At 42.6% G+C, this 27,423-nt stretch overlaps 1 protein-coding gene across 1 annotated transcript in view; it reads left to right on the forward strand.

The window, feature by feature from the left end:
- The window catches only part of DOCK3 (dedicator of cytokinesis 3), a 641,328-nt gene extending 614,581 nt beyond the window's left edge, over positions 1–26,747 (forward strand). Inside the window, exons 46-52 of the mRNA XM_045024316.1 lie at positions 1,203–1,324; positions 3,147–3,282; positions 3,909–4,056; positions 12,568–12,686; positions 14,525–14,612; positions 21,205–21,287; positions 23,559–26,747. Of these exons, the coding sequence (XP_044880251.1) occupies positions 1,203–1,324; positions 3,147–3,282; positions 3,909–4,056; positions 12,568–12,686; positions 14,525–14,612; positions 21,205–21,287; positions 23,559–24,071 (1,209 nt within the window). The 3' untranslated portion in view covers positions 24,072–26,747. The remainder of the gene's footprint in view (positions 1–1,202; positions 1,325–3,146; positions 3,283–3,908; positions 4,057–12,567; positions 12,687–14,524; positions 14,613–21,204; positions 21,288–23,558) is intronic.
- The last annotated feature ends 676 nt before the right edge of the window (positions 26,748–27,423 follow it).

Here is a 27,423-nt window from a genome sequence, read left to right on the forward strand (position 1 = left end):
AGAAGTTAATTATACAAAAAGCAAACTGTGCTGCCTCTCAGTTACTAGTGTCTCAAGATTTGGCTGAAGCTGTAAAACCAAACAACTCAGAATTAGAAAGGTTAATGCTGTGTAAGATAAAGCTCATTTAGAAGACTGCCCCTGTTCTGTTTGAAGAAATCTGATCACATAGTAGTCTCATGGTCATCTCTTCCCTATGGCCAATTTATCCCCAATACATCCCACCCTAATCCTCAATATCCTGAAGCACGTCACTGAAAAGGCAAAACCTGTTGGCAGGGGGGAGGAGAAATAGAACAGTCATAGAACAATCATTAGTGTCTCTGCAAGTGCTGACTGTCTGATTAATGTTTATTTTTTTATCAGTGGTTCATGCAGAGTCAGTGATCCCAAGACAAGTCTAAATTTCTCTGCTTCTCAGATTGTTAATAATGTTGTCAGACATCATAGAGAAGCCATAGACTCCACTGTCGCTTGATGTCCACTTGTCCCTTTATGCTGTTTTATTCTTCAGTGCTCTGGGACAGCTCCTTGAGATGTTTGGGTTAAATGGGTCCTAAGAAATGGCAGACCACATATCTATTCATAGTACAGTGTCATTTTCACAGGTCTCTTGACTCCCTCATAAACATTTTAAAAAACAAAGAAGGGGCAGCTTTCAAAGATTTAAGAAAACATTTTGAATTACATATGCTAGAATTTTACATTATACGCTGAAAGACAAATCCACATTTTCTAAGTGTTAGCTATATGAGGATGGCCACAAATGAGGCCTCCAGAATTCTACAGTATGGCCACTTTTAATATGGAGATGTGGTCCCCATAGATTACAGCTCCCAACCTGCCGTTCTCCATCTTTGTACAAGTGGCTGGGCCACACTATATGCGGGTATTTGTGTTCTCTGCACGCCTATCTTCATATTAAAAATGAAGGCACTTGCAATCTGGTCCATTGTATGCCTAAGCTTCCAGCAAATTGCTGAGAAGGCACCTGGGAATTGTTGGTAACAAGCTAATTAGGTTGGGAGTGAAGGGGTCTGAAAGCTCTTGGGCTAATTGCAGAACCATAATAGCTCTGTGAAGAACATAGTCACAGATTTATCACCAATCCTTTGACAAAAAGGGAAAGCTTATTTCCCCTTTTCCCATGATCAAGCCCAAAATTTCTGCAGTAAATAAGTAATTTTGTATTTCCTATGTAGGAGTTGCCTGGTTTGGATAAATTGAGTCCAGCCTGTTCTGGTACCAGCACCCCACGCAGCAGTGTTCTTGTTTCACATGGCCCGATGAGTCCAGAGAGCATCAAGCTGGTGCATCGACACAGGTACTGTTTTTTTGCTGTAATCTCTAGAATGTCTAACGGTTTAAGCAGAAAGTTCTAAATGTACCATTCTGTACTGGCATGGGTTCTCAAAACTCCATGGAAGGGCAGAGAGAGACTTTAATAAAGTTTATGGGCCCAAGTAAGCCTAGCCTCATAGGTGGCTAGAAGAACTGTGGAGGCAGCAACATCAGCCTTTGTAGAAAAGTGTTCCTTTTGTTAGTCTGCAAAGACCACTGATGTTTGATTTAGAGTCATCATTGGAAAGCTTTGAAGTGAAGCCATCCGTTCCTTCTCATGTCTAGGTTGGAAGCTGTGTTACACTGAGAAGCCAGGGATTTAATAGAGATCTTAAGCGCTTGTTAGCTGGAAGCTGACACATAGCCACTTCACCGCAATATTTATACATACAGATAAAATATCCTTAACTGGCACTTAGGTTTTTCTCAGAGCCCAAAATTCACAATGACTTTGAAGGTCCAAACTTTTAATATTTCTGACACGTAAATAAGGGATTGGTAGCCTGCTCAAGTTGAATAAGACACATACTTTGACAACCAAAAAAAAAAGCCTTGTTGCTTATTTTTGGAACTGAACTCAAACTGAATCTTTGTTTAAAGTTCTAAAGATGTTCAGATTGTTGTGTTTACAATTCTGATTTCCAGCCTAGACTAGAATCAAAATACAATAAGAGAAGCTTTCAAGGTATTAGATCAGAATGGTATAAAATAATACAGGCCAGTTTTCAGATTTAAGAGGCTTATAAGATTTAAATAAGCATCTGAATTTTTTTATTCTTATTCAGATTGAGGACCCATCCCTAAAGCCAACCCTAGAACTGATGATAGCAGGACTTCAGGATACAAACAAATCTTTTTAGCATCTATAAAATGTGCTGTTAGTTGAAAAGAGTTATAGCCTCACAAGACCAAACAACAAACACAAGAATGCTACAGGAGTTGTGAAGTCTCAGTTGCTATTCTCTGTTTTTCCCTTTTGAAGAGTGAGTCCATATAGCTGTTTTTAAAGCTTTGTTCAGTAGGAGAGGGTGCAGCGACTCACTCTCAGGTGTGTAAATCCAAGAAGTTAAGTTGTGTAGTAGAATTCCATAGTCCACCACTCACTCAAAGTGATGGCACTTTTCTCAAAAGTCATCAGCTTATAAAGGGCTTCCAAGTTGTCGGTGTGATTTAGCAAGATTCTACTGTGTATATTATGTATGTGATTCAGAGTAAGAGAGGAACATATCAACGTGATTTTACATCATGAGGGATCAAAGTGCAGCCTGCAGGCCATTTGGGCCATAGAGTCTACATTCAGCTGCAGTTGCCTTCAGTTTTAATACATAGGTGTGGACCACGGAGACTACAGATTACTCAGGAAATGCTCCATCTTGATCTGAGTAGCCTCTGCTGGAGCTGGATGAAACATTCCTGGAAGTTGTCTCCACAGGTTGCATCTCAGCATTAAAAACGAGAGCAGTTTCAGTCTGCTCTGTTTGAGGCAAATTAGGTGTAGCACACAGGTTCCTGGAAAGATGCCAGCTTGGCCCCAGATTGAAGTTTGAATGACCTTGTTTTATATTGTCAGTGTGTAGCTAACTGAAATGTAATGGTATTGGTTTCTTATTACTATTGCCATGAAAATGAAAGGCGTAAGCATTTATGGCCTCATTTTTCAAAGGTGTTCAACACAAAAGTCTGTGGGACTTGCAGGCATTCAGCACCTTTGAAGATAAGGCCTCACTACTTAAAACTAAGATTTGGAAAAGAATATTGTCTAACCATTGCACCCTGTTTTGCCACTGTCTCCATTTTTGTTTTAGCCCATTGAACTTGCTGGGTTCAGTCAGACACTCGTCATCGTCTCTTTCCTCCCATACTTCCAGTGAAACAGGAAACCTGGTTATCCTAACAGACAGTTCTGTAGGGGAGACCGCTGAGGATATGTACCACATGCAGGTATAACTGCCGTATAACATCAAGGACCTATTGCTAGGAATATAATTGAACATGCCCTGTAGGCTGTACTTGGGACAAGAATCATTTACATGTGCAGTAGACATACTTAGACCTCTTCTGTCTTAGATTTATCTATAGCTATGAACTGAAAAGATATAGCAATAATCCCATAGAGTCTGACCTGGTGTATAGATCAGTATCTCTTAAAGATTGATAGAAATGTCATGGAGGCAGAGATGGCTCCCAGTGATTTCCTTCTAAGGTAAATATTATTAACTCTTCTATAGGTGTAAATTAAAAGTTCCTAGTGTAGCCTAAGAACAGAGCAAAGTAAAGGTCATCTTTATAAGGGGTGTGGTATCACCTAGTGAGCGGAATAGTTAGTTTTTCTTGTTGAGATGCTTATCTCACTTAGTAATTTCTCTTTCAATCCATGACAATCAATATGAAAGGCCGAAATGGGTCCCACAGCCCAGTGACTGTACAGTGTTAATAGTGAGTTTAATTGTAACTATTTCCTAGACAGAGGTCACATTCCCCACACATTTGATGATCTGAGGGAGGTGAATATATAATGCACCAGTCTGCTCAGTTTTCTGTCTTGCTCATTTCTCTGCCTCCTGCAGCTTGTTTACCCTAACTCCAGGTACCAAGGCTCAGTCACCAACGTCTCTGTTTTATCCTCGTCCCAGGCCAGTCCTTCCACTTCAAGCCTGAGCTCTACCCACTCTGCACCATCCCAGATGATTAACTCTGCCCCTTCCAGTGCACGAGGTAAGAATGAAGGGACCCAAATGGCCCTGACTCTTGTCCTATCAGTTTAAAAATTGTGCTGCTAAGATGCTTTAAATATACAGTAATTTTACGATTTTACTTTATTAGGGATTGTTTTTTCAACAGTGACTTCTTCTGAAATGTTTTGTGTAACCCTCAAAGTGGTCTCAGTCATCTTTTCAGCAAAATTTGGTGGAGTGTATACCTTTGGTACTTGCTGACTTCAGGGAGTTTAGCTATGTAATGGTTTTGAATGTGCTTCCACACAATTGAGCCAACCACTTGCATCACAGACATTGTAAGGGAAAGGATGCCATACTGCCCTGTTGCAAACAATCTACTGAAGGATGTAAATAATTTGTTTCAGTATTTGCAAGAAGTGGAATATCAAGAAAAGGCAAAGTTCAGTCTTGTTTTAGGGAAATTAGACCATTCTAAAGAAGTCATGAGATGGGTTAACATTCATGTATACAATGAAGATTGAAGGGCTTGGAATGAGAGATACCAGAATTAAGAGGACTTTCATGCTGGATCATACTTGAAGACAAGAAAAAAAAACCCACACAAAATACTTTACCTCCTAATGTTTTGTTTTCCCTTACCTCTTAGGATAACGAGGCTTAGTGCAGTGAATCCCCTTTTCCCCAGGCCTCAGAACTGCAGCAGAGTCATTCCATGTCTGCTACTGCAGCCTCAGAGTTTTCATAACCTCCATTCAAGTTGTTTCCTTCCCCTTTTGTGGCAGCTCTGTTGCATGTCCACCTGCCCCCACCCCAGCCACTGCTGCATCTCCCTCCACAGGTTCATGCAGAAGGCCTCTACAGTACAAGCTGTAGAGCTTGGCTCCAGTTGCTCGGATCTTGTCCCTCTTCCCCACACAAGAGAATTCCACTGGTTGCACTGTGGCCAGGGGTCTCTGTAAACACAGAAGAGGGGGCAGAATTTGTTTCTTCTTAACTAGAATAAGAGCTTTTTTCCTCTCAGTCCAGCCTGTCTTTGTGCGTGATCCTACAATGAAGTCATAAATCACAGTCTGTTGCCATGTCAGAAATGCAACAGGATGATTTAATGGAAGGATCAGGTGGAACAGAAAGCTGAGGAATGGGATTCTTTATGTCAATAAAAATAGCTTGGTTAATTTTCAAGAGCTGGAGGAAAATAATGACAACCCAAATAATAAAGTACACCCCTACCCCAATATAACGCAACCCGATATAACACAAATTTGGATATAACGCAGTAAAGCAGCGCTCCGGGGGGCGGGGGCTGTGCACTCCGGCGGATCAAAGCAAGTTCGATATAACGCGGTTTCACCTATAACGCGGTAAGATTTTTTGGCTCCCGAGGACAGCGTTATATCGGGCTAGAGCTGTAATTAGAATAAAGGTGACATAGCAGGGAACAGAAGGTGGAACTGAATATGGTACTGTCATGTCAGGAAGGCTCTGTAAATGAACCTACCCAGCAAGTTCTATGAATCCTGAATCTTTTGGGGGAGCAGTGTGAGATTTTGGTGCTTGCAGCATTTCAAGCTATTTTCCAGTCCAGAAATCCGGTATTCACAGCCACAGGCTTTGCCAGTCATTCTGAGCTGTCTGACTTCCCAGCATCACCAACTGCCCCCTCAGCTGTGGTCTCTGCTGTTGCTTAGGAACCAAAGTGATGAACAATATAAAAGGATGTCTGGCTGATGCTTAAGTCAACAGCACCTCCCATAGATGAGAACTAGATAACTCTACTGACTACAAATAAGGAAACAGCAAGAGAAACAGTGATTTTTAAAAGTGTATTATTTGAAGGGACAGTTTCGGATATTATTTATTTTATTTTGTTTTACTCGCCATTCTTAATAATACATTTTGATAAATTCAAGATAAAACATTTCTTCCCTGCCAGTTTTGTCCATTTTCAGTTAGGCAAAAAGCAGTGTTTACCTCCACAGTCTAATGAATTATTATGAAACTCCATTTGCAGTAACGTGGAATGAAAGTCCTAGATCTTTTCCATACTTCGCAATTTGCAAGTTTCTAATCTGGTTATTATGAAAGCTCCTTTTAGAGTGAAATTGTTCAGCAGGAAAAACAACTTCACTATATAAAAGTTCCATTGTGTTTAAAATTAACATGGCTTTGGTTTCTTTGTTTGACTTTTTTTTGTTTTGTTTTTTTTTTAATTGGGGGAATTTGATGCTTGTTAAAATGAGTGATGGCACTGGCTAGAGCAAAGTACCATGCAGACTTCACATGCAGCTCTGCCAATGCACCTCTATCCTTTTTATATTTATTTATATTCTTTTTAATTTAGTGCTGGTGAAAGGTGCTGGATTGACAACACTGGAGGCTGAAGCCCTCTATTTATCCACAGAACAGATACAGCATGGGCGGCAGCAGTGCAAGCTTCCCCACACTGCCCCCACCAATGTGCCTCATCTCTGTCCTGGAGGGACCACCTCTAGAGGTGAGAGGATAGTTCAGTCTCCATGACCCGTTCAATCCTTGGCCTTTCTGCTGAGACTGCCGACAAAGTTACCAGTTGAGATGCAGCATCAGTCAGGAACTGTACTAAGGCTATCAACTCATTTCACATGGCCACCTAGCATTTCTCAGATTTAACAGTTCTTGTCAGCTCCGGTCCTAGGTTGAACGTTGGTTACCTCTGTTTCTACTTCTAGTATTTATCAGTTGTTAAAAGCTTTCATCTGCAGGTTCACATCTTAACCTAGAGGTGAAAAACTGCATCCCATTTCCCTAATCCTTGCACCAGCTTGTCCTGTTAGCTGTAGTCCTGTCTAGCAGCATGCTTACTAACGTCAGTCTGAGCAGAGAGGTGGCTTTGTGAGGTGAATTAATTTCCACAGTGATCAAGAGACCACCCAGATCACTTGCACTTAGGGTTCAACTAGAATTTGAATCCCCCAGCCCTGGAGATGGTAGAGCTAATACCCCACTCCCAAAATGTGGCACTGTTCACTGAAGGAGAAAAATACCAGTTGTTTGAGGGTCAGCAATAAGCCAAGTAAACTAAGTAATAGAAATATGTATTAATAACTTAACATTTTATTTGCGGGAAGATAGTCATCCAGAAAATAGATTGATACTGATCATATCCATAAAGAACAGATTAAATAGTACACAGCAAACCTTACAGTGATGTTATTATGCACATCACCTCCAGCCAGGATCCAGGGAGTTGAATATTATAAGGATATGTTGTAATCAAGATACAGTAAGAACTCCATTAGCTTGCACTAGTGATAGAGAAACACATTACAGATTACTGTTATTTGCCAATTTAAAGAGTATGTTCCTCTCTGGTTTTGCCTGGCCTGACCCAAACCCTAACATAGCCTGGTGCAGCACTTCCTGTTTACCCGTTGGGAAGCACCATGTCCCAGCCCCAGCAAAAGAGCAGCACTGTATTGTAGGCAAGGTCAATGAGAATTTTTGAGTTTGCATTCACTCCCCTTGAGATTGCTCAGATGAGGCACTACTCTCATAGACTCATAGGCCTGGTCTACACTAGGAGTTTATGTCGAATTTAGCAGCGTTAATTCGACTTAACCGTGCACCCGTCCACACCAGGAAGCTAATTAGTTCGACCTAGAGGGCTCTTTAGTTCGAATTCTGTACTCCTCCCCGACGAGGGGAGTAGCGCTAAATTCGACATGGCTATGTCGAATTAGGCTATGTGTGGACGGAAATCGACCTTAGTAGCTCCGGGAGCTATCCCACAGTGCACCACTCTGTTGACGCTCTGGACAGCAGTCCGAGCTTGGATGTTCTGACCAGCCACACAGGAAATGCCCAGGGAAAATTTGACACGCTCCGGCGCCTTGTAGATGTTCTGCAGGACCGCAGGCAGGAGGACAGAGCCCCCCTGCACTGTATCTGCAACCGCCCTCCCCCGCCACAAAGTCCCAAACCCCCCTCACCCAAAGTAACAAGAAGGAGGGGCGACAGGGGTCGTGAAAACTGTCATTGCACCCCTGCAGAGTGCACAAATACAAGAAGGCTCTCATTCCCTAAATGTTGAGAGGTCCTTCCCTTCCTGGCTCACCGAAGCCCCAATCCCAGTTTCATCCCCTAACTGTGTAGTTGATTATTAAAAGTAGTTTGCTGTTAATTACTATTTCCGTCAAGTTTTTCTACAGAAGACTGTCTGTGAAGGGGGGGGGAAGGGGGTTGTTAATTGCATAGGACAGTCACCTTTACCAGGGTACAGACACGGGGGCAGGATCAACAGCAGGTCACACACACAGTGCAGTCAGTAGGCACTCTGGTCGGTCTGGGAGGTGTTTTCCATGTTCTGTGTGGGTGGGGGGTACGTGACTTTGTGACATGGGAGGGCGGTTACAGAACTTATGCAGCGGTCCTTGTCCCGGACCACAGAGCCACGCAGCAGCGGAATCTGTAACCGTCCTCCCCCGCCACAAGGTCACATAGCCCCCGCACACAGAGTCCCGAAAAGGAGGGATGGCAGGCTCCGTTGAAACAACCAGTCCGGCACTGCAGACCGCTCTAGGAGCAGGAGCCTATCATTCCTCGAGTGTAGAAGCGGTGTTAACATCACTGCACATCCTACCCACCACAGTCTGCGTCCCTGTTTCAACCCTTTAACGCGAATTCAATAATAAAGAAAACGTTGTTAATTAACAATGTTCCATTAACTTTATTTTTAAACGTGTGTTGGAAGGGGGGAAACGTGGTGAACAGGGTATGTAACCGCAGAAGAAAGTCAACAGTAACTGAAGCAGGGGCAGGTTCAGCTTCTCTGTAAAGAAACTGAACAGTCACAGGTTACCCTGCTCCCTGAGGAACCTAGCTTTCAAAGCCTCCCGGATGCACAGCGCTTCCCACTGGGCTCTTCTAATTGCACGGCTGTCTGGCTGAGCATAATCAGCAGCAAGGCGATTTGCTTCAACCTCCCATCCCGCCATAAAGGTCTCCCCCTTGCTCTCACAGAGATTGTGGAGCACACAGCAAGCTGCAATAACAATGGGGATATTGGTTTCGCTGAGATCCGAGCGAGTCAGTAAGCTCCTCCATCTCCCTTTGAGACGTCCGAAAGCACATTGAATGATGACAGTTACCCAAGACCACCCTCGACACATTTTTCCCCCCAGCATGCATTGTGGGGAAATCCCAGAATTCAAATGGGCAGCGGGGACTGCGGGAACTGTGGGATAGCTTCCCACAGTGCACCGCTTCCAATGTCGACGCTTGCCCCGTTAGTGTGGACTCACAAAGTCGAATTAGTGTCCTTAGTGTGGACACACAAATTCGACTTTGTAAGGTCGATTCCACAAATTCGAATTAAGTTAAATCGAACTAATCTGGTAGTGTAGACATACCCATAGACTCATAGACTTTAAGGTCAGAAGGGACCATTATGATCATCTAGTCTGACCGCCTGCACAACGCAGGCCACAGAATCTCACCCATCCACTTCTATAACAAACCCCTACTCTAATTCTAATGTGGTTAAAAGAAGATATGAGCCAAGGTTCCTTAACCAGGAGTTATAACAGGGAGTCCTATAAGGAGGTATGTAATGTTGTTTTAAAGTGAATCGTTTTAAAGCTGGCTTGGAGCATGTTCAATACACTTTAAAGGCAGCTCATATTGAGTACTCGCTGTGGGAGCTGTCAAGTCATTCTCAGTGCTTCCTCTAGACAGCCTTCTTCTCAGGCTTATAGAGCAAAGATCCCAGCTTCTTACTCAGCATGGTAAAAGAGCCTCTGTACTTGGCATTTAAAGTAAATAAAAATCTTCATCAGAGCTAAAAGTTCATGTTTGGGGCTGGAAGCAAATGGTTTCAAAATACCAATAGAAGTGGGAGAATCAAGAAGGATTTAGCAGGAATTTACAGATTCCTCAATTAGTTAAAAATGAGTTGCTAAAACCAGTATTTTTGTGTCAGTTTTAATATTTTATTTGGTTAAAAATGTTGGAGTAGAATTAAAAGCCTCCCCAGGCCCTGACAAACCAAGTTTTGCTTTCCTATAAACAGTGTGTAAAACACTGCACACATTACATGTGCAGGGCTACAAGCTGAAAAGTATAGGAGACCAATGGTACATGCAGCCGAGTTGTGTAAAGTCTGCAGGGCCACTGCATTGCAATGTTGTTCTGAAGGATATCCCTATGGCAGCTCTGGAAGCTTTTAAAAGGTTTGAGTTTGTTTTTAAATGTTTACTTGACACAAAAGGGGGCCTCAGAGAACTCCTTAGCAAAGTCCAAGATAGCAGTTTTGATTGTTAACAGGATCTCAAATGAGCCATTCTTTTTGCACCCACAATTTTGCCAGCAAATCAGATGCTGAGACACCATTTATAATATTTTTAACCACAGTAATTTGCAATTCCAAACTGAGGGCACAAAAAGGAGGGCTGGTTTTAAAAATTAGATTCTGCCACCATAAAGCAGCATAGAGAAGGGATTTTAAAGATCATGCACTGCAAAGTCTTGGGGGGGGTTGTGATTCTTTCTAAACTGATGGCACATATAGCTGCAATTTGCTTCCACGACAAGAAAAATGAGGATCAGATGATAAATAAAAGGGGAAAAAGTTGCAATGTGGTTTGTGCTGTGATGCAGTTCTTGGCACCCTTATAAGTTCAGTATTTTTATATTTGTCATGCAGAAATAGGACTATCTGTGATGTGTATGTGAGTAAAAGAGACTCAGCATAGTGTTAAAGCTGTCTTTTTAAAGATAATGTGTATAAGAATTAAGAATGTCTAAATGTATTTGTTGTATGTCTGTGGAGAAATTGTGATTGGAGTTAGGTTGCAAATATTTTGCATTTACTTATACAGTGCTGGGGTTTAGATTTATCTGGGCCTTACACCCCCTGATGAAATTGTTGCAAGTATAGGATTTTATTCTGCACTCTGCTGGCCACATTGTTACCTCCACAGTGTGCTGTATATCAGTCCAAAAAGGTGCATGTTATGCTGTTGTTGGTGTAAAAGCTGCATTAACTGGGGGTGGGAGAAGCCTTTGCTCATTAATGTTGGAGTGCTGTTCCGGTAATGCGCGTGTGGTTGTGGAAAGTTTGCAAAAGGGGGCATGTCTTTCCCAAAAGCAGGCATGGCTGGGTAATGCGCTATGTGCTCTGCCTGTGAAGTGTGTGTTTGTGGCACAAATAATAAGTACAAGATATAGCTCACTTCTGCAGCTTCAGGATGTTAACTTCTGCATATTATTGTGTATCCATGAGTGTGTGTGTATCAGTATTACCAGACATCCACAAGCCATCCCATTAATGTGAATCATTCTTGTGGCACAACCATTGTGGCTATATACATCAGCAAGCCCATTGGTGTGTGGCGTGCTCCTTGCAGAACATGGTGCCTAATGTAAAGAAACAAAGTAGGCTGGTAAAAAATGCTGTACTCCAATAAATATTTAACATGAAACACATAGACCCTCTGTAATGTAATATCTCCTGGCAATTATCCAGATTACAAACAACTACTGGATCACATGAGCAAATACCCTCCTACTATATATCAGCATGTTGGCAAACCTCTGACGTATTCTCAGAATAGCAGCATGCTGCTTAGTAATTGTATGTCATCTGAAAGCACAGTGATAAACAAAGTGCCCTCAAAATTCACAGAATGGTGGTTTTCAACCTCTGGTCTGTGGCCCCTGAGGGTCCGCAGACTATATCTAAGATTTCCAAGCGGACCTCACCTCCATTCAAAATTTTTTAGGGATCTGCAAATGAAAAAGGATTGAAAACCACTGTCAAAGAACACTCCATTTTTATCTGCTAATATTAATAAAGAGGAAGCCAGGCATGGGAATCACCATTTATCTGTACCATCTCTGACACACATGAGGCAAATTCAAGTATCAGTTATATTTGTATCCCAAATTCATATCCCATTCATACTTATTCAGTCATAAAGTACAGTTTTATGGCATCTGAATACATAACTCTGATATCTTATTGGGCCAGGGAAGAGTAGGCATATTAAAGGTAATAATTGGAGATATACCAATCTCCTAGAACTGGAAGGGACCTTGAAAGGTCATTGAGTCCAGCCCCTTGCCTTCACTAGCAGGACCAATTTTTGCCCTAGATCCCTAAGTGGCCTCCTCAAGGATTGAACTCACAACCCTGGGTTTAGCAGGCCAATGCTCAAACCACTGAGCTATCCCTCCCCCACAACTGCTGCTGATTCCACACAGACAAATACACTTTTATTTTAGGGGTAAGTGGCTTGTAATGTGCAGCTAGTGACTTGCTGAGTTGTACATCCTAAACCTAACGATGTGTCCACATCTTAACTTTATAACAAATGGATTATTACTGCACCTACCTACAGTCAGCTGCTAAGTGGGCTCAGCACCATGTCTTCCTGGAGTCCTGTGAGATCATCATCCAGATTGTTGGGGTAATTTGTGAGTCCCAGGAAAGAAAGAAGACTAGATCACTGGGCCAAGCTGAGATCTTTCTGTGGTTTGTCATGTGTACGTGATTATTCTCACTTGTTTACAGGCTCTCCCTCTCTACCAGATAAGTACCGCCACACTCGGGAGCTGATGATGCTGCTGCCAACCCACCGGGACCGACCAAGCAGTGCCATGTATCCTGCAGCTATCATGGAAAATGGACAGGTAATAGACTTACTGTTCTTTCCTAGTACAGCAGCTGTGGCATTTGTGTATTTGTGATTAGCATATAGATCCACTGTTGTCATTTGTAATTATCTTCACTTCTTCCCTTTTTACCTTCCCCTGCATCCAGAAACCACTGACAGCTACATTTACAGAGTGGCTCATCAGATTGTGCAGAGATTTCTATACTTGTCTCTCTCCCCCCTTTCAGAACCACTATTTTTGATACACTAAAATCAGCATCATACTAGTATGTTGTAACTTTAAACCTGACCAGTAAACGCTGATCCATCATAAACTGTCACATGACTTGACTTTTTATATGGCGCCTAGAGCATGGGATGGGCACAATTTTAGAAATAGAAATAAATTAATCAACTTTATAAAATGCCACGTCAATTGATAAATGAAATATAGTACCCAGTCTCCCAAAATCAAAGACAAATTAATTCATGATTCAAAACCCAGAGCTCTTCAAAGCAAATATAACCTCAAAACACTACCATCATCCCATCATTTAGCATCTCATGAAAGCCATCCAGAAAGGGCTGGGAGCACAGCTGAGCCTGGCAGCATGATACGAAGGTCAAAAATTCAAATCTCTCAAATGATGGGGGAAGCAACTTCCATAGTTAACACCCCTCACTGAGAACAACCCATCCCTTCACAAATAAACCTCGGGAGCAATGAGGTTGGTTGCATTAGCTGATCTTGGCTGCTGTGGAATATACCAGGACCATGGAGGTCAAGAAGTGGTTTCTGGAGTAACCAGAACCCAACCTTTATGAGGCTTTAAGAGTTAAAACTTCCAAGGGCATTTAACCAATAAATAGCTAAAATGGTTTCCAACAATGCAGTGCCTCCAAACAGTCTCCCATCTGCCCCTTGCCTACTGACATTCATGTGAAAGCTCAGAGGCTAGAGCAGGGGTAGGCAACCTATGGCACGGGTGCCGAAGGCGGCACGTGAGCTGATTTTCAGTGGCACTCACACTGCCTACCTCCTGGCCACCAGTCTGGGGGCTCTGAATTTACATTAATTTTAAATGAAGCTTCTTAAACATTTTAAAAGCCTTATTTACTTTATATACAACAATAGTTTAGTTATATATTATAGATTTATAGAAAAAGACCTAGGCCAGGGGGGAGGGATAGCTCAGTGGTATGAGCCTTGGCCTGCTAAACCCAGGGTTGTGAGTTCAATCCTTGAGGGGGCCACTTAGGGATCTGGGGCAAAAATCAGTACTTGGTCCTGCTAGTGAAGGCAGGGGGCTGGACTCAATGACCTTAAAAATTTTTGGGGAAGGGATAGCTCAGTGGTTTGAGCATTGGCCTGCTAAACCCAAGGTTGTGAGTTCAATCCTTGAGGAGGCCACTTAGGGATTTTTTTTTTTTAAATTTGGGGAGGTTTAGGCTGGATATTAGGAAAAACTTTTTCACTAGTAGGGTGGTGAAGAACTGGAATGGGTTACCTAGGGAGGTAGTGGAATCTCCTTCCTTAGAGGTTTTTAAGGTCAGGCTTGACAAAGCCCTGGCTGGGATGATTTAGATGGGTTTGGTCCTGCTTTGAGCAGGGGGTTGGACTAGATGACCTCCTGAGGTCCCTTCCAACCCTGAGATTCTATGATTCTAAAAACGTTAAAATGTATTACTGGCACGTGAAACCTTAAATTAGAGTGAATAAATGAAGACTCGGCACAGCACTTCTGAAAGGTTGCCGACCCCTGGGCTAGAGCTTTCCCTGGATTTTTATCTTGGGCTCTTCAGCTATCACAGGTTTCTATATTGGCAAATCTGTAACTGTTTTCACATTTCTATGCTGCCTCCCCTCGTCTTTAGCCTCCAAATTTTCAGCGCGCCTTGATCCAGCAAGTGATCGGACCATGTAAACCTTGCAGTGATCCCAATCTATCTGTTGCTGAGAAAGGTATTCCTTTTCTTAATTATGTTCCTGCATCTTGTAGTAGTGTTACTCTGTTCATGCTTGGACATTTATGGACTTCCACCTCTGTACATCCTGTCACATTCTTAGGCTGAGAGTTTCTAAGCTGGGAGCTTCTGCCAGCCTAAAGACAGCTGTGCTGATGCTTTAGATCTGCAAAGAGATGCACAAATGCCTCCATTGAAGAAGCTCTTTACCATTTGTTAATGACAATGGGCCAAATCTTGCAGTCCTGACACAGACAAACTCTCACTGAGTTCAGTGGGAGCTTTGCCTGAGTAAAGGCTGCAGGAGCTGGGCCAAAGATAACACGTATGTGTATTGAGCTTTTTTTCCTTCAAAAGATTCTCCAAACTACCCTGTGAGGTAGCTTTTGACATTTGATAGTCATTAGTAGAGATGAACATTTTGTTAAATCAAGTTGTCGTGGGTTTTTTTAAGTTACAAACAGGAATCCCTGTTGGCAAAAACAAATGCCTCATGCACATATCAAGGGCAGGTGCTTGATTGGTTAGTCTCTTTAGGAATATTTTATAATCCTCTGTAGGGGACAATCAGGGAATCCCAGTTCCTGAACCATGTTGTGAATGTAAATAAATGCAGCTGCAGGCATATGTGCAACCTTTTGAACCATTATCACTGTCTGTAAGTCAAGAGTGCCATTAACCAACTTGTCAAGTATCAGAGGGGTAGCCGTGTTAGTCTGGTTCTGTAAAAGCAGCAAAGAATCCTGTGGCACCTTATAGACTAACAGACGTTTTGCAGCATGAGCTTTCGTGGGTGAATACCCACTTCTTCTTTTGTTAATGTTCATGTCCTGTGAACTTGTCCAAGCCCTTCTCCTATGAGAAGTCCTCTGCACTAATTCTCATTGACAGTAGAGTGACACCAGCTGCTGAAGGGAAAAACTGTTCAGCTATTGCTTTCCTACTGCTGAACTTGACCACCAAGTGCACTTGGCTCCATCAGATGGTTTGGCTGCTCTAGGGCAGTAGGAGCTTCGATAGTAGCTTCTTCCCTGGAGCATAGCTGGATAAAGTGTTTCCAACAGGCAGAAGCCGGGCTCTGAACCATCCATCAACAGAATCGTGTACAGTAGTTCTAGGTACTGATATGGGCTGGGGCAGATCCACATAGTGTAATGGGCTAGTAGATGAGATTTACATCTATTTTTCAGATTCCCTCTGATTAGTGCTAATGATTTCTCCCTTTTAACAAAAGTGCCTCAAGGAAAGGAAAAGAAAGAAACTCTAGTTTAGTGCTTGTGGTTATCATCCTAGTACAGAATATTACTATGAATGTCAATTTTAGTCCCATCAGGGAAAGATTACTATTGATCAGTAGAACATTGTGTAGGTTTAACGTTTGACCTTTGCTCGGTACTCTCAAGTAGCAACATTGTTGCTTGGTAACCATTTTGTGGCATACAGCTGTTGTATATTATTTTTAATGGTGGCACTACGGTATCCATTTCAAGAGTCTGATTTGTCTTGCGCACCCCCAAGTTTCACCTCACTTAAAAACTACTTGCTTACAAAATCAGACATAAAAATACAAGTGTCAGCACATTATTACTGAAAAATTGCTGACTTTCTCATTTTTGCCATATAATTATAAAATAAATGAATTTGAATATAAATATTGTACTTACATTTCAGTGTGTAGTTTACAGAGCAGTATAAACAAATCATTGTATCACATTTTAGTTTGTACTGACTTTTTATGTAGCCTGTTGTAAAACTAGGCAAATATCTAGATGAATTGATGTGCCCTCTGGAAGACCTCTGAGTACTCCCAGGGGTATGTGTACCTCTGGTTGAGAACCACTGCCCTATACTATAGAGCACCAAACTGGTAAAAATACCTGTGGCTGGTCTATACTAGCATGCCGACAGTTGCTTTTACCAGTTGAACTGCATCAGTGCTAGAACAATAATGGGAGAATTTCAGGAAATCCTAGATGCAGCCCAAGGCAGTTGACTTTCTGTTCTGATCCAACAACTGTGCCTTGGTATGTTAATTGTCTTGTCTGGACATGTCAGCCTCAACTCAGCTCACTATCTGCATTAGAAGAGACACCACTTGACTTTATTCTTCTCTATATCGTATATAATCACCAATCTGTGACAGGCACTGAACTCCAGCATTGTGTGAAGCATTGTCTCCCCAAAAGAAATCACAGGAAAATGCTCTCCAGTATATCATTGCCAAAGCCCCCAACTTCAGATCAAAACCTGCAGTGGTCCCCTTTCCATACAGTTTCAAAGCTGGAAGACAGATCCAGGGAGCCTCTGCCAGGGCCGCCCAGAGGGGGGGGCAAGTGGGGCAATTTGCCTCGGGCCCCACAGGGGCCCCCAGGAGAGTTTTTCAGGGCCCCTGGAGCGGGGTCCTTCACTCACTCCGGAGGCCCCAGAAAACTCTCACGGGGCCTGGGTCCCCGGAGCTTCTTCCGCTCTGGGTCTTTGGCGGCGGGAGGTCCTTCCGCTCCAGGGCAGAAGGACCCCCTGCCGCCAAATTACTGCCAAAGTGGGACCCGCCACCGAAGTGCAGCCTGGTCTTCGGCGGTAATTCAGTGGCGAGGAGTCCTTCCCTTCCGGGACCGGCCGCCAAAGGGCCCCGAAGACCCGCGGCGGGGGCCCCCCGCCACCGAATTACCGCCGAAGACCGGGCTGCACTTCGGCGGCGGGTCCCGCTTTGGCGGTAATTTGGCAGCGGGGGGCCCCCGCCGCGGGTCTTCGGGGCACTTCGGCGGCGGGTCCCGGAGCGGAAGGACCCCCCGCTGCCGAATTACCGCCGAAGCGGGGGGCCCCCGCCGCCGAAGACCCCAGGCCCCCGGAATCTTCTGGGCAGCCCTGGCCTCTGCAGTGATATGTCTTCGGAGATGTAGCCATATCGATCCTGGTAATTTCCAAGGCTGCACTGAAGGTTGCAGTATTGCCTGCAGCACTTACCTCAGACCCTTTGCCAAGTGTCCACAACTGGAACTCTTTCAGTTGCAGATTAACAGATCTTAAATGGCCAAATGACAGGTCAAGTGTGGGGAAAAAGGCCTCAGATGGACTCTGGCCTTAAGACTGGCTTAGGCAACCCAAGGTTCCTCATCCATCTATATAGATGATTGGTGGTGTAGAACCAGCATAGAGGTTCTTATTCAACTCCCTTTTCCTGATGCCAGTGTAGCAGAGAAAAGGACACCGGTGGGAAGACCCGGCACTACACCAATCCCTGGCTGTGTTTTTGGCCATTGGGGCTATTTGCAGCTGGTATAAACTAGAGTAATCCTCAGGCCATTCTAAACAGCAGAGTTAGGTGAGTGCAGAATTGAACTTGATGCCATCTTTGAACATACTTCCCTGACCTGCACTCTGTACAGATCAGGTGCATCCCTGGAGCTCTTTTAGGATTCTCACTCGGTCTCTTCTCCCGCCTCCCCTACTCCCCCCCCTTCCACTTTTGGATTGGTGTTTTTAAGGTGTGTTTATCTTTACATCTTTCATGCTTGAGGGTCTAATTTTGCAATCATTTTGATTTTATAATTGGCTGGTTTTTTTCTCTTGGGAAGCCTTTGCTTCCTGGTGAATCAGGAACTAATTAAAAAGCTCCAAGGGCAATATATAAGAGTTGTGGCACACAACCTTGGTTGTGGGGTGACTTTTATTCCTATCCACTATCACAGACCTTTTAGGGACCATAAAAAACCCTTCAAAGCTTGGGAGGTTTTGCCTGTTTACACTAGGGAGCTGAGACTCAGGAGTGAGAATCCTGCAAGATGATGTGTTCAGAGAAGCATATTTACAAGGTAAGTAATATTTGCTCATGCAGTTGAATGGCTAGTGGAATTAGGAAGGAAGATTGGAATTTGGCCAGGTGCCTGAGGCTGACAATCATGTGACTAGAGGATATCTTTTGATGGGATGGTCTTCTGAAATACATTAGTAAAACATTTTCCTGGACTGGGGAAAAGATTAGGGAATTTTTAAGCTTCTTCAAGATCACCAATCCTCTTCCAGAACATACATGTGTAGTCCAACGTTAGACATTGATGGATTTGGAGGTGGAGCCCCCAGTCCTTTAAAAAAAACCTCACCAAGTACAGAAATATGGAAAATATACAATACCTGTCATGTTAAGAGTGAAATATTCACAGGTTAGTGATTCCTGGGACTGAAGGGCATTTCTTTCCCTCTCCAAGATGCAAACTCTTTCCTGGGCATATATCCTCTTCCTACCCTATCCCTGTCCCCCAGCCGCCATTAACTTTAGTTAAGTTTAAGGCCTATAAAATATTCTAGGCTAACTGAGCATCTCTTTGATTATTTTTTGCCGGTGGAGGCCCTTAGCACCTACTACTTTCATCCAATTATGTCCCCAAAACAGATGCAGAGGAATGAGGATAAGGTCCCATTAGAAAAAAAATTGTAACTAAAATTCCATTGGCATCTACTATCAGAGCAGTAGCCATGTTGGTCTGGATCTGAAAAAAGCAACAAAGAGTCCTGTAGCACCTTATAGACTAACAGATATCGGCATCTATTGCTCTACAGACCCTGTTGCATTTTCCACTTGCTGCTTGGCATTAGCTTTTTGTAACCCCACATGTATTTTCATCTTCTACTGTCAGACCTATTGTTAGAATCCATATTTTCTGTCATCTAGAGCCTGCAAGGAAGATCTAATATTTTTAATCAAAACTGGTTTCAGTGTCTGTTAAAATAATACAAGTAGAGAATAGGATTGAGATGGTAAGAAAAAATTTGAAAGAGATGAAGAAAAGAATGGTTGTTCTAGAAACAGAAGAACGGTGCATCAAAACATAGGTGCTTTAATCAAAGGTAATTCCTGTCTATACAGAGAATTATGCCAGAGGAATTAATCTCTCTGTACTGGATCTATCTTCCATATCTGAAGGTGATGAGCTTTTTCATTTAATTTTTTCTTTGTTAGGCTCTCCAAATCATTTGATTCCCCCTTCAGATATTAAACAGTTTTAGAATAACCAACACAGCAGTAAATAGATAAAATCGCTGTTCCGGCACATTGATTAGTATATTGGCTGCTTCTTGTGATCAAGAAAATGGTGCAGTGTGTCTGAAAGAAAGAAGGGTGTATTTTCTTTAATAACAAGAGTTCATATCTTTCCAGACATTTCAAATGTCACTCAGCCTAGAAGGAAAAAGCTATTGCTTCTCAGATCTGAATGTATTACTTTGGGTTTCTCTGCCTGAGTTGTTTTCCATGCAAAACTGAAGGCGTTTAGAGATCGTAACCAGTATGTATTATATGATTGTGAAGGCAGGAAAGCTTTATTGTCTTCTATGGCTAAAGAAAATCAGGGCTTCTGATGGTAATTCTGAAATAGGATTATCTGATTCCTTAGAACCACATTTTGAAGAATTGTTATCATAGCTAGTGATTAACTTTACTAGGCAAAAGAGTTAATGTTTTTGTTGCATTATGTTTAGATATGATTAGCTTAGTCATCCTCCACCTAGCCATTATGGTGCAGTAATAGGTTTTGTTGTGTTTAGTGAGGTGTCTGCCACTTATGCTTGTACTCTACTTCTCTTTACCCTTACATTTAAAATAATGACCTTTCTGTAGATCGCAGTCCCCTAATTCACCCTGGCCCTGGAGCCTGGCCCATCCTTGCAGCCAAAGAGTGCACAGTTTCTCTTGTGCTTGCTGCCTTCAGGTCTACCTTGTGGTCAGATACTACATCAAATGGCAAGGAGCCAGACCTACATACTCAGTTGAGGAATGGAGAAATGCCATTGCCTCTAGCCCCAAGAAAAACTTGTAATGTAATGATACCCAAGTTCAATCTGTTTCCATCCTTCAGCTGTGCCAGCAGCGCCCAGCAGCTGGAGCCTAGACAGCGGAACCAGAGAGGCCCTGCCATTCCTGTCTGCCCACGTTGGGAGCATCTTGGCCCCACCAGTACCTCCCCGAAGCCTACCCCATGGTAAGGAAATCCCCAGTAGGTCCACTTGATAAATCCTGTGCTCAGGCACAGATAAACCTAGGCCACATGAAAGCCAACATTGACTTGTGTGAGCCTTTTGTAAGGAGTGCAGGGAGAGAAGGCTATTTGGTCTGCTTGGTTGACTATTAGATAATACTTAAAATTTTATCAGCTGCAGCAGTAAGGTAGTAAGTGTGTTTTGGGACTAGAATTAGGTTTATGAGTGGTGTAATTTGGCTTGGCTTCTTGTCAGTGACTATCCTCAGCAGTAGATTAAGGCTACAAAGATATTGTGTTTCCAGACATTCAGCGTGTAAGAGCCTGTTGTCTTGCCATGAAATCCTTGATAACAGTGGTGGGTAGAATTCTGTTGTTGCTACTAAACTCCTCATTTGCACTTCGTAACAGATACACTTCGGGTTACCCATTCCAGGGATTGCTTTCCAGGATATATGGTAAGCTCTGGACTGGAGATGGGGCTCTCAGCAGTTGGACCTGGTTACCTGATGTTACAGAGGGCTAGAACAGTGAATTCTTACTGCCTTGAGGTTGTACAGATCTCTGAGCCCCCAGCTACAATTCTTTATTAATATTTTATTCCTTGTCTCATTTCAGGTCACTACTCACTGCACTTTGATGCCTTCCACCACCAGCTCAGTGATGCTCCTCCAGCACTGCCTGCACGGACATTGCGCAAGGTAAAATGATCTCTCAAGGTTGCAGGACACCACATCCAGCAAATCTGGTCATTAGCAGTTATGATCAATTCCAGAATCTCCAGCTCTCACATACCTTCTCCATCCTGCCTTATTCCCGTATTGTCTGAGCAGCAGAAAATACATCATCTATTTCTAAAAAACAGAAGCTCAGACTGAAGGCTGACATGGTGATTGTCTACACCATTAAATGGACAGTTTGCTGCTGTTCCAGTAATCAAGTAGCCCATAGATATGTTTGTGCTCTCTTTTGCCTATAAGAGGCTTACCCTCTTTTACTATATATATGTGTGGTTTCGATCCAAGCACACAAGCCTTTGAATAGCCAGTTCTAATCACAGTTGGGACTCTCATGTCCCTCACATAGGGATTTTTGAGAGAGGTTGAGGGCAGACTAGCAGCATTTTTATCTTGTTGGCCTATTATACCTGTTGATTCAAATTGATACAGGAATGGGGGATAAAACATGTAGTTGTCAGCTCTCTTTAGCTTGCCCTCCAGAACAGAACATCAGGTAGTGATTTGGCAGGTCATCTTTTCTCTTTCCACTCTGCGCCTCAAGAGGCAAGGGTTAGTTACTCTTTCCCTATACATACAGAAAACAAAGGGTCTGTGACCTCATCTGGAACTCATTGTTTTGAATGAACACAATGTACAGTAAAACTAATGCTTAGCCTACTGTCTCTGCAATCAGTCCTTTTAATCAAATAATAAAATCTCTAGAATCAATCTGCCAAAGAGAGTGTTATTTATTAGAGAGCAAACAAATTGCTAACGGTGTTCATTCATTGCTATTCCCTTTAGGGCCAGATTTTCAAACATGCACACAACAGGTGCACCTGCATGAACGTGCTGGCAAATGAATTGGTTGGGCCAATATACATCAGTAGGCTGTATACTGATGCTTTCTAAAACTCCTGTCTGTGTGCTGCTCCCAGCAGAGCAGTACACTGAAATTAACAAGATTTGATGAGTGCTTTAGAAATTGCTCCCCCTTTGTTCTTTTTCCTCACCCCCTGCTCAGTGTGCATCAGCAGTGGAGTAGAGAGAGGAGCAGAGCAGGTGATTGCAAGTGTGAAATTAACAAAACTCTCTGACATTTACTGCTATTGAGCTTCAGTGAACTTTTTACTTTTACTTCATCTCTGAGAAGCCAGGCAGCAGAGCAGCATGGAGGCTGGGAGGAGAAGCAGTAAAGGGAAGAGAAGAAGAGGGAAATAAAGCAGCACAGAATACAAGGAAAAGAAGCAGAGGGAGAAGGGAAAGAGAAATGAGAGTATAAAATCACAGACCAAAAATCCTTATGGCTGTGGAAGGTCCTGCTTGGGTGGAGCTACTTCCTCACAGCCTCAGAGAAGATTGGGGACAGGGCTGGATAGCTGCAGAGCCACTTGCCAAACTGATTGATTTTCCCATCAGACCCCATTGGACCTCACCTGCAGACAGTTTGGTTTGAGCTGGGGAGAGGATTGGACAGGGAGAATAGAGAAACGACAGGAAAAATATAGACATAACCTCAGGAAAAAAGACAGCTGAGAAAGATTAGAGAGAGAGGAGAGAGGGAAAAGGAGAGAGAGAAGAGAAAATTGGAAAAGACAGAAATAAGATAAATGTGGAGATGCTCACAATAAGTGCTACAGGATTTGGGGGAGACAGCATGCATTAAGCAGAGCGGGGGTGCACAGTGTGGTATTAAATCTTTTAAAATAAAAAGACAAAAGGAAGCTAGTTAATATCTACTATTGAACTAAGGAAAGGAGATAGCTACTGAAACAGTTTTAATAAATAGCAATTATTAACTTCTAAATAGCAAAACTCCTGAAAAAATAAATCAATGTGTAAAAACTTGTAACACATTATTAATGTTTTCATTGTAATATTTGTGTTGCAAGATTTTACATAAATACCCTGATATTTACAGAATGTGGGAGGACCTAGCAAGGCAGGTGTGGTGAATGGAGGATGCTGGGATGTAGGACATGTTAAATAGGGTTGGAGAAGAGGGTGTCACCACCACGACCACTAGTTTTTTACTGTTTGATCATGCATATAGGAAAAACACATTTGCCTGTACAAACAGGTATTTGTACATGGAAATCAAGTGTGTGGGTGTTACAAATGGCTCAGAGTTCTTATTTTCTTAAGCACAAAAGCAATTAAGCAGTAACTAATGAGCTGTAAACATTGAAACATGGCTGCTGAGGTGCAAAATTGCCCGATCATGGATATTAACATGTGTTTTTCTTTGAACAGTCTCCTCTTCATCCAATTCCTGCATCACCCACAAGTCCCCAGTCTGGCCTGGATGGAAGTAACTCCACTCTGTCAGGCAGTGCCAGCAGTGGTGTGTCCTCCTTAAGTGAGAGTAACTTTGGACACTCATCTGAGCCCCCTCCTCGCACAGACACCATGGATTCTGTCCCTAGCCAGGCCTGGAATACTGATGAAGACTTAGAGACACCCTACCTCCCTGTCAGGTACAGTCTCTCTGAACCTGATGTTCTGGAGTCACTCAAATCCCAGCCATGTCGAAGCCACTCTGCTCCATCTGGAGTCATTCCTCAGGACACTATGGACCCTCCAGCTCTCCCCCCAAAACCATACCATGCTCGGCTCCCAAACATGGAGAATGAAGAGGAAATGATGCTGATGATGGAAGAGGAAGACAAACATCGGCCACTGCATCGCAAAGTCTCCCAACCAGCTAGTGGTGGAAAGGAGGAGCAGGCCAGGGTAGCATGGGAGCATGGCATCAGTGAGCAGTAAGCAGGACTACCTAGAAAGAAGCTTGTGTAGTAATTCCAGGGCTGACCAGAAGAAAGACGTAAAAGTTCAGGACTCAGAGGAGAGAACAGTGATCCAATTCGTTACTTTCTACTGCCATGAGTTAATGTTCAGAGCCCATACAAAGCTTGGGCTGGCATGTGAGGTTGCTGCTTTCCTTTTTATTGCATTTTATACTTTTTGGTTTTATGTTATTTTTAATTATTATTTTTTGTGTGCAGTGGGTGCTTTATTCCTTCTGCAGTTTATCAGACCACACAAAGTGGCATGTAAGCTGTTAGCCATAGAGACTTGCAGAAACTAAAAAGAATTGGAATATGGAAGGGGGGTGTGGCGAATTGTTTTAAAAAGCTTTCCTCACAGTTTTGAGACGCACACAAGTAGAAGCAGTTGCACTAGGGACATGTTTCTTTGATGCATAGAAGTGGAAGCTCATTGCTGAATTCAGGGAGTCCATGAACTGTCAGGCTGGAAGGTGCATTCTCTGCAGGCAATGGAAACTATGAAGAAACTGTCTCTTCCAGGTGTGTGATCATAAACAGCTTTATAGTAGTCTCCTGCATTGACTCAATTGTGATGAAATGATCTAACCAGTGCTGACAGGCTTCCATATTGATTTTTGAGGTATCATTTCAAATAAACTCTGCATCCTTTGGTTTTTCATGGATATGTACTTTGGTTTTTCATGTTTTTGTTCCGTAATTTCATTTTTTTACTGGGTAAACCAGCCTGCTTTTCCATTGGAGTCATAGTCCATATCCACCTTTACTGCAGAGTAAGAGAGGGTTATGTAGCCTTTAGGGCTGCAACCCAATTCTGAGCCTTTTCCCATGCCTAGCTCTGGGCAAGTGGTTGTAATCAGCACTTTTATTCCAGTCAAGGAACCAGTTGAGTGGCTCATTCCACAACTGCTTGATGACTCAGCAAGTAAGAAGAGAAGGCTTGAATGCATCATATCCAGTCCTTGCCTCAGGATTGAAAGTCTGCACAATCCACACCAACATCCATTAACTGTGTTTGTTACTGTAATATCTTATGTGCCCTTCTGATACATTTCACTGCTGCTCAATGCCTCCATCTCCCCCGTCAGATAGGAAACCCTATGAGCTGCAAGAAATGCCCAGTTTTTTAGTGTGCACTCCAGCTTCAGGGTTTTTAAAGATGAACTGTCAGGGGAAAGGGGGGAGATGTTTATTCCCTTTTTTTGCTTCTTTATGGTGTGTAAAGAAGGCTTGAAAAGTTTTTCTTGTTTTATTATAAGGGTTTTTTTCCTCTGTTTTTTACATTGCACAAATATCCAGTCTCGACTTCCCTTTTTTGCTGGCAGACTCTGTGAAGAACTGTAGAATTTAGTGCAATTATGATATGACACAAAGCAAGAGATTGAGACCAGAGCAGTGGAGTGGGGAAGGGAATTTTAGTCAGGCTGTTTTAAGTTCTAGGGTTTTTTGTTTTCTTTGTTTAACACCTGCTTAGTACCTGACAAACGGGAGAAAAACTTTGTTGGTGAAAGATCCAATAAAACTGCCATTTTATCTGAGGGCTGAGAAATTTCCCAGTTCTCAAGTCTTTTGAGAAATCTTCCAGCAAAAATAAGGAAGAAAATATCCATCTATTCTGTTTCCTATATATCATAAACATTATAAAGAAGCAAAAAAGGAAACTTTTTTTTCCCTTTGCAAGTCACCTTTAGCACTACCGCTATGCAAAGTGACTGGTCAAATAACCATTTCCAAATTCTCCTGAAAATGATAATCTGTATCAAGTTTGGACTCAGGTGGCCATTGTATAGAGTGGGTGTTGAGATTGTTCATTATTCTTTCTCAAACTCTAGCCCATGCAAAAAAAATATTGTTCTGGTTTTGTTTCTTAACTGGCCTGCCTGACTAGAAAAAGATCTGTCCCATTTCCTTTACCTTTCCTAGAGCAGGACACCTGGAATCATTGTATCCTTCACCATTGAAACACAGGTGTTAAAATCTGGTCCACAATGGGCATTTCATCTCTAGCATAAACGCCAAGGCAGGTCTGAGTAGAAATGAAAAATGATGAAGCTCTTAAGAGCAAGTCTCAGCTGGTGTAAATCAGTGTCACTCCATTGAAATGAATGGAATATTCTGATCTACACCTCTGAGAATCTGGCCCAGGATCTTCATATGAAACTTTATTAGAACAAGACACTTATTTTCCTTTTTTGGTAGAAGGGTTAAACATTATTGTATCTGGAAATGTAAGCTCTCCTTTAGAGCAAAAAATAAGGTGTCTGCGCATAAAGCTTTGTGAGTAAGTTGGAGTTAACATTCGAGTTAGTCTAAACATCCAGCTAGAGGGACTGACTAGAGCTAACTGCTAACCAGAGTTCTAAGGGATTCCCTAAGGCATATCATGCTGTGCTGATTGGAAGGACGGTGTCTGGCATGGAGACGCCCAGCTTTGATGTGTGATTTTATTTTATTTTTTTTGTAAAGGCTCTTTCTAAAAGTTAGATGATCAGTTAGCTTATATAAACAGATGTCAGCCAATTTTACAGCGAGTCCATAGCCACCAAGTTTCATGAAGGAGCAAATTCAATTAACACAAACATATTAGATTTGAATCTCCAAGGAGTTATTCAGAACCATGGTCAAATTTTTGCAAAATACTTTGTATTCTTTTTAAATGCCTAATTTCAGAGGGCAGTGGGGGGTTGGGTGGGAAGAGAAGGAGGTGGGGGAGATTCTATTATAATTAAGATCTGGATGTGAAACTCATACTACTCTCTGGGGCAAGTATGCTTGGCCAATAGCAGCATCAACATTTAAGCCAAATTCACCCCTCGGGTAAACGGGCACAACTACATTTTCTGAATTAGGGCTGAATTTGGCCGCCAGGGTTTGTTGCTGTGCTCTGTGTAATTATAATAAATAGACATAATTTACAAGGAACATGGTCATTCCAAACTCATGTACCAAGCTTGAAATGGAAAATACTTCTTTTGGGGTCTTGGGCCACCACTTCTCTCCTGAATGCACAGGCTATTAAACTTTCCACCATTGATGTTTACACCCTCTGTCTGGAGAAAAAGGAATGGGCAGAGGCAATGATGGAGGCGAAGCAATGAGAAGAATTGCATTAATCTGCCACATTAATTGCTCATTGGCTGGAAGAATGTTTTGATTGTGTTGCCAAGTGCAAGACCACAGGATTTTTTCCTCTTTTTTGATTTCTTTTGTTTAACCTTTATTTCCCCCTTTGGGTGGGGAAGGGGTTACTACATATCTGTCGGGGGGAGAGAGGGCAGCCAAATTGGAAAGGCTGTAGAGCAGAAGCAGAAAAAAAGTGTGATATTTAAATT

This window comes from Mauremys mutica, chromosome 7 (assembly GCF_020497125.1).
Source record: "Mauremys mutica isolate MM-2020 ecotype Southern chromosome 7, ASM2049712v1, whole genome shotgun sequence".
Lineage (NCBI taxonomy): Eukaryota > Metazoa > Chordata > Testudines > Geoemydidae > Mauremys > Mauremys mutica.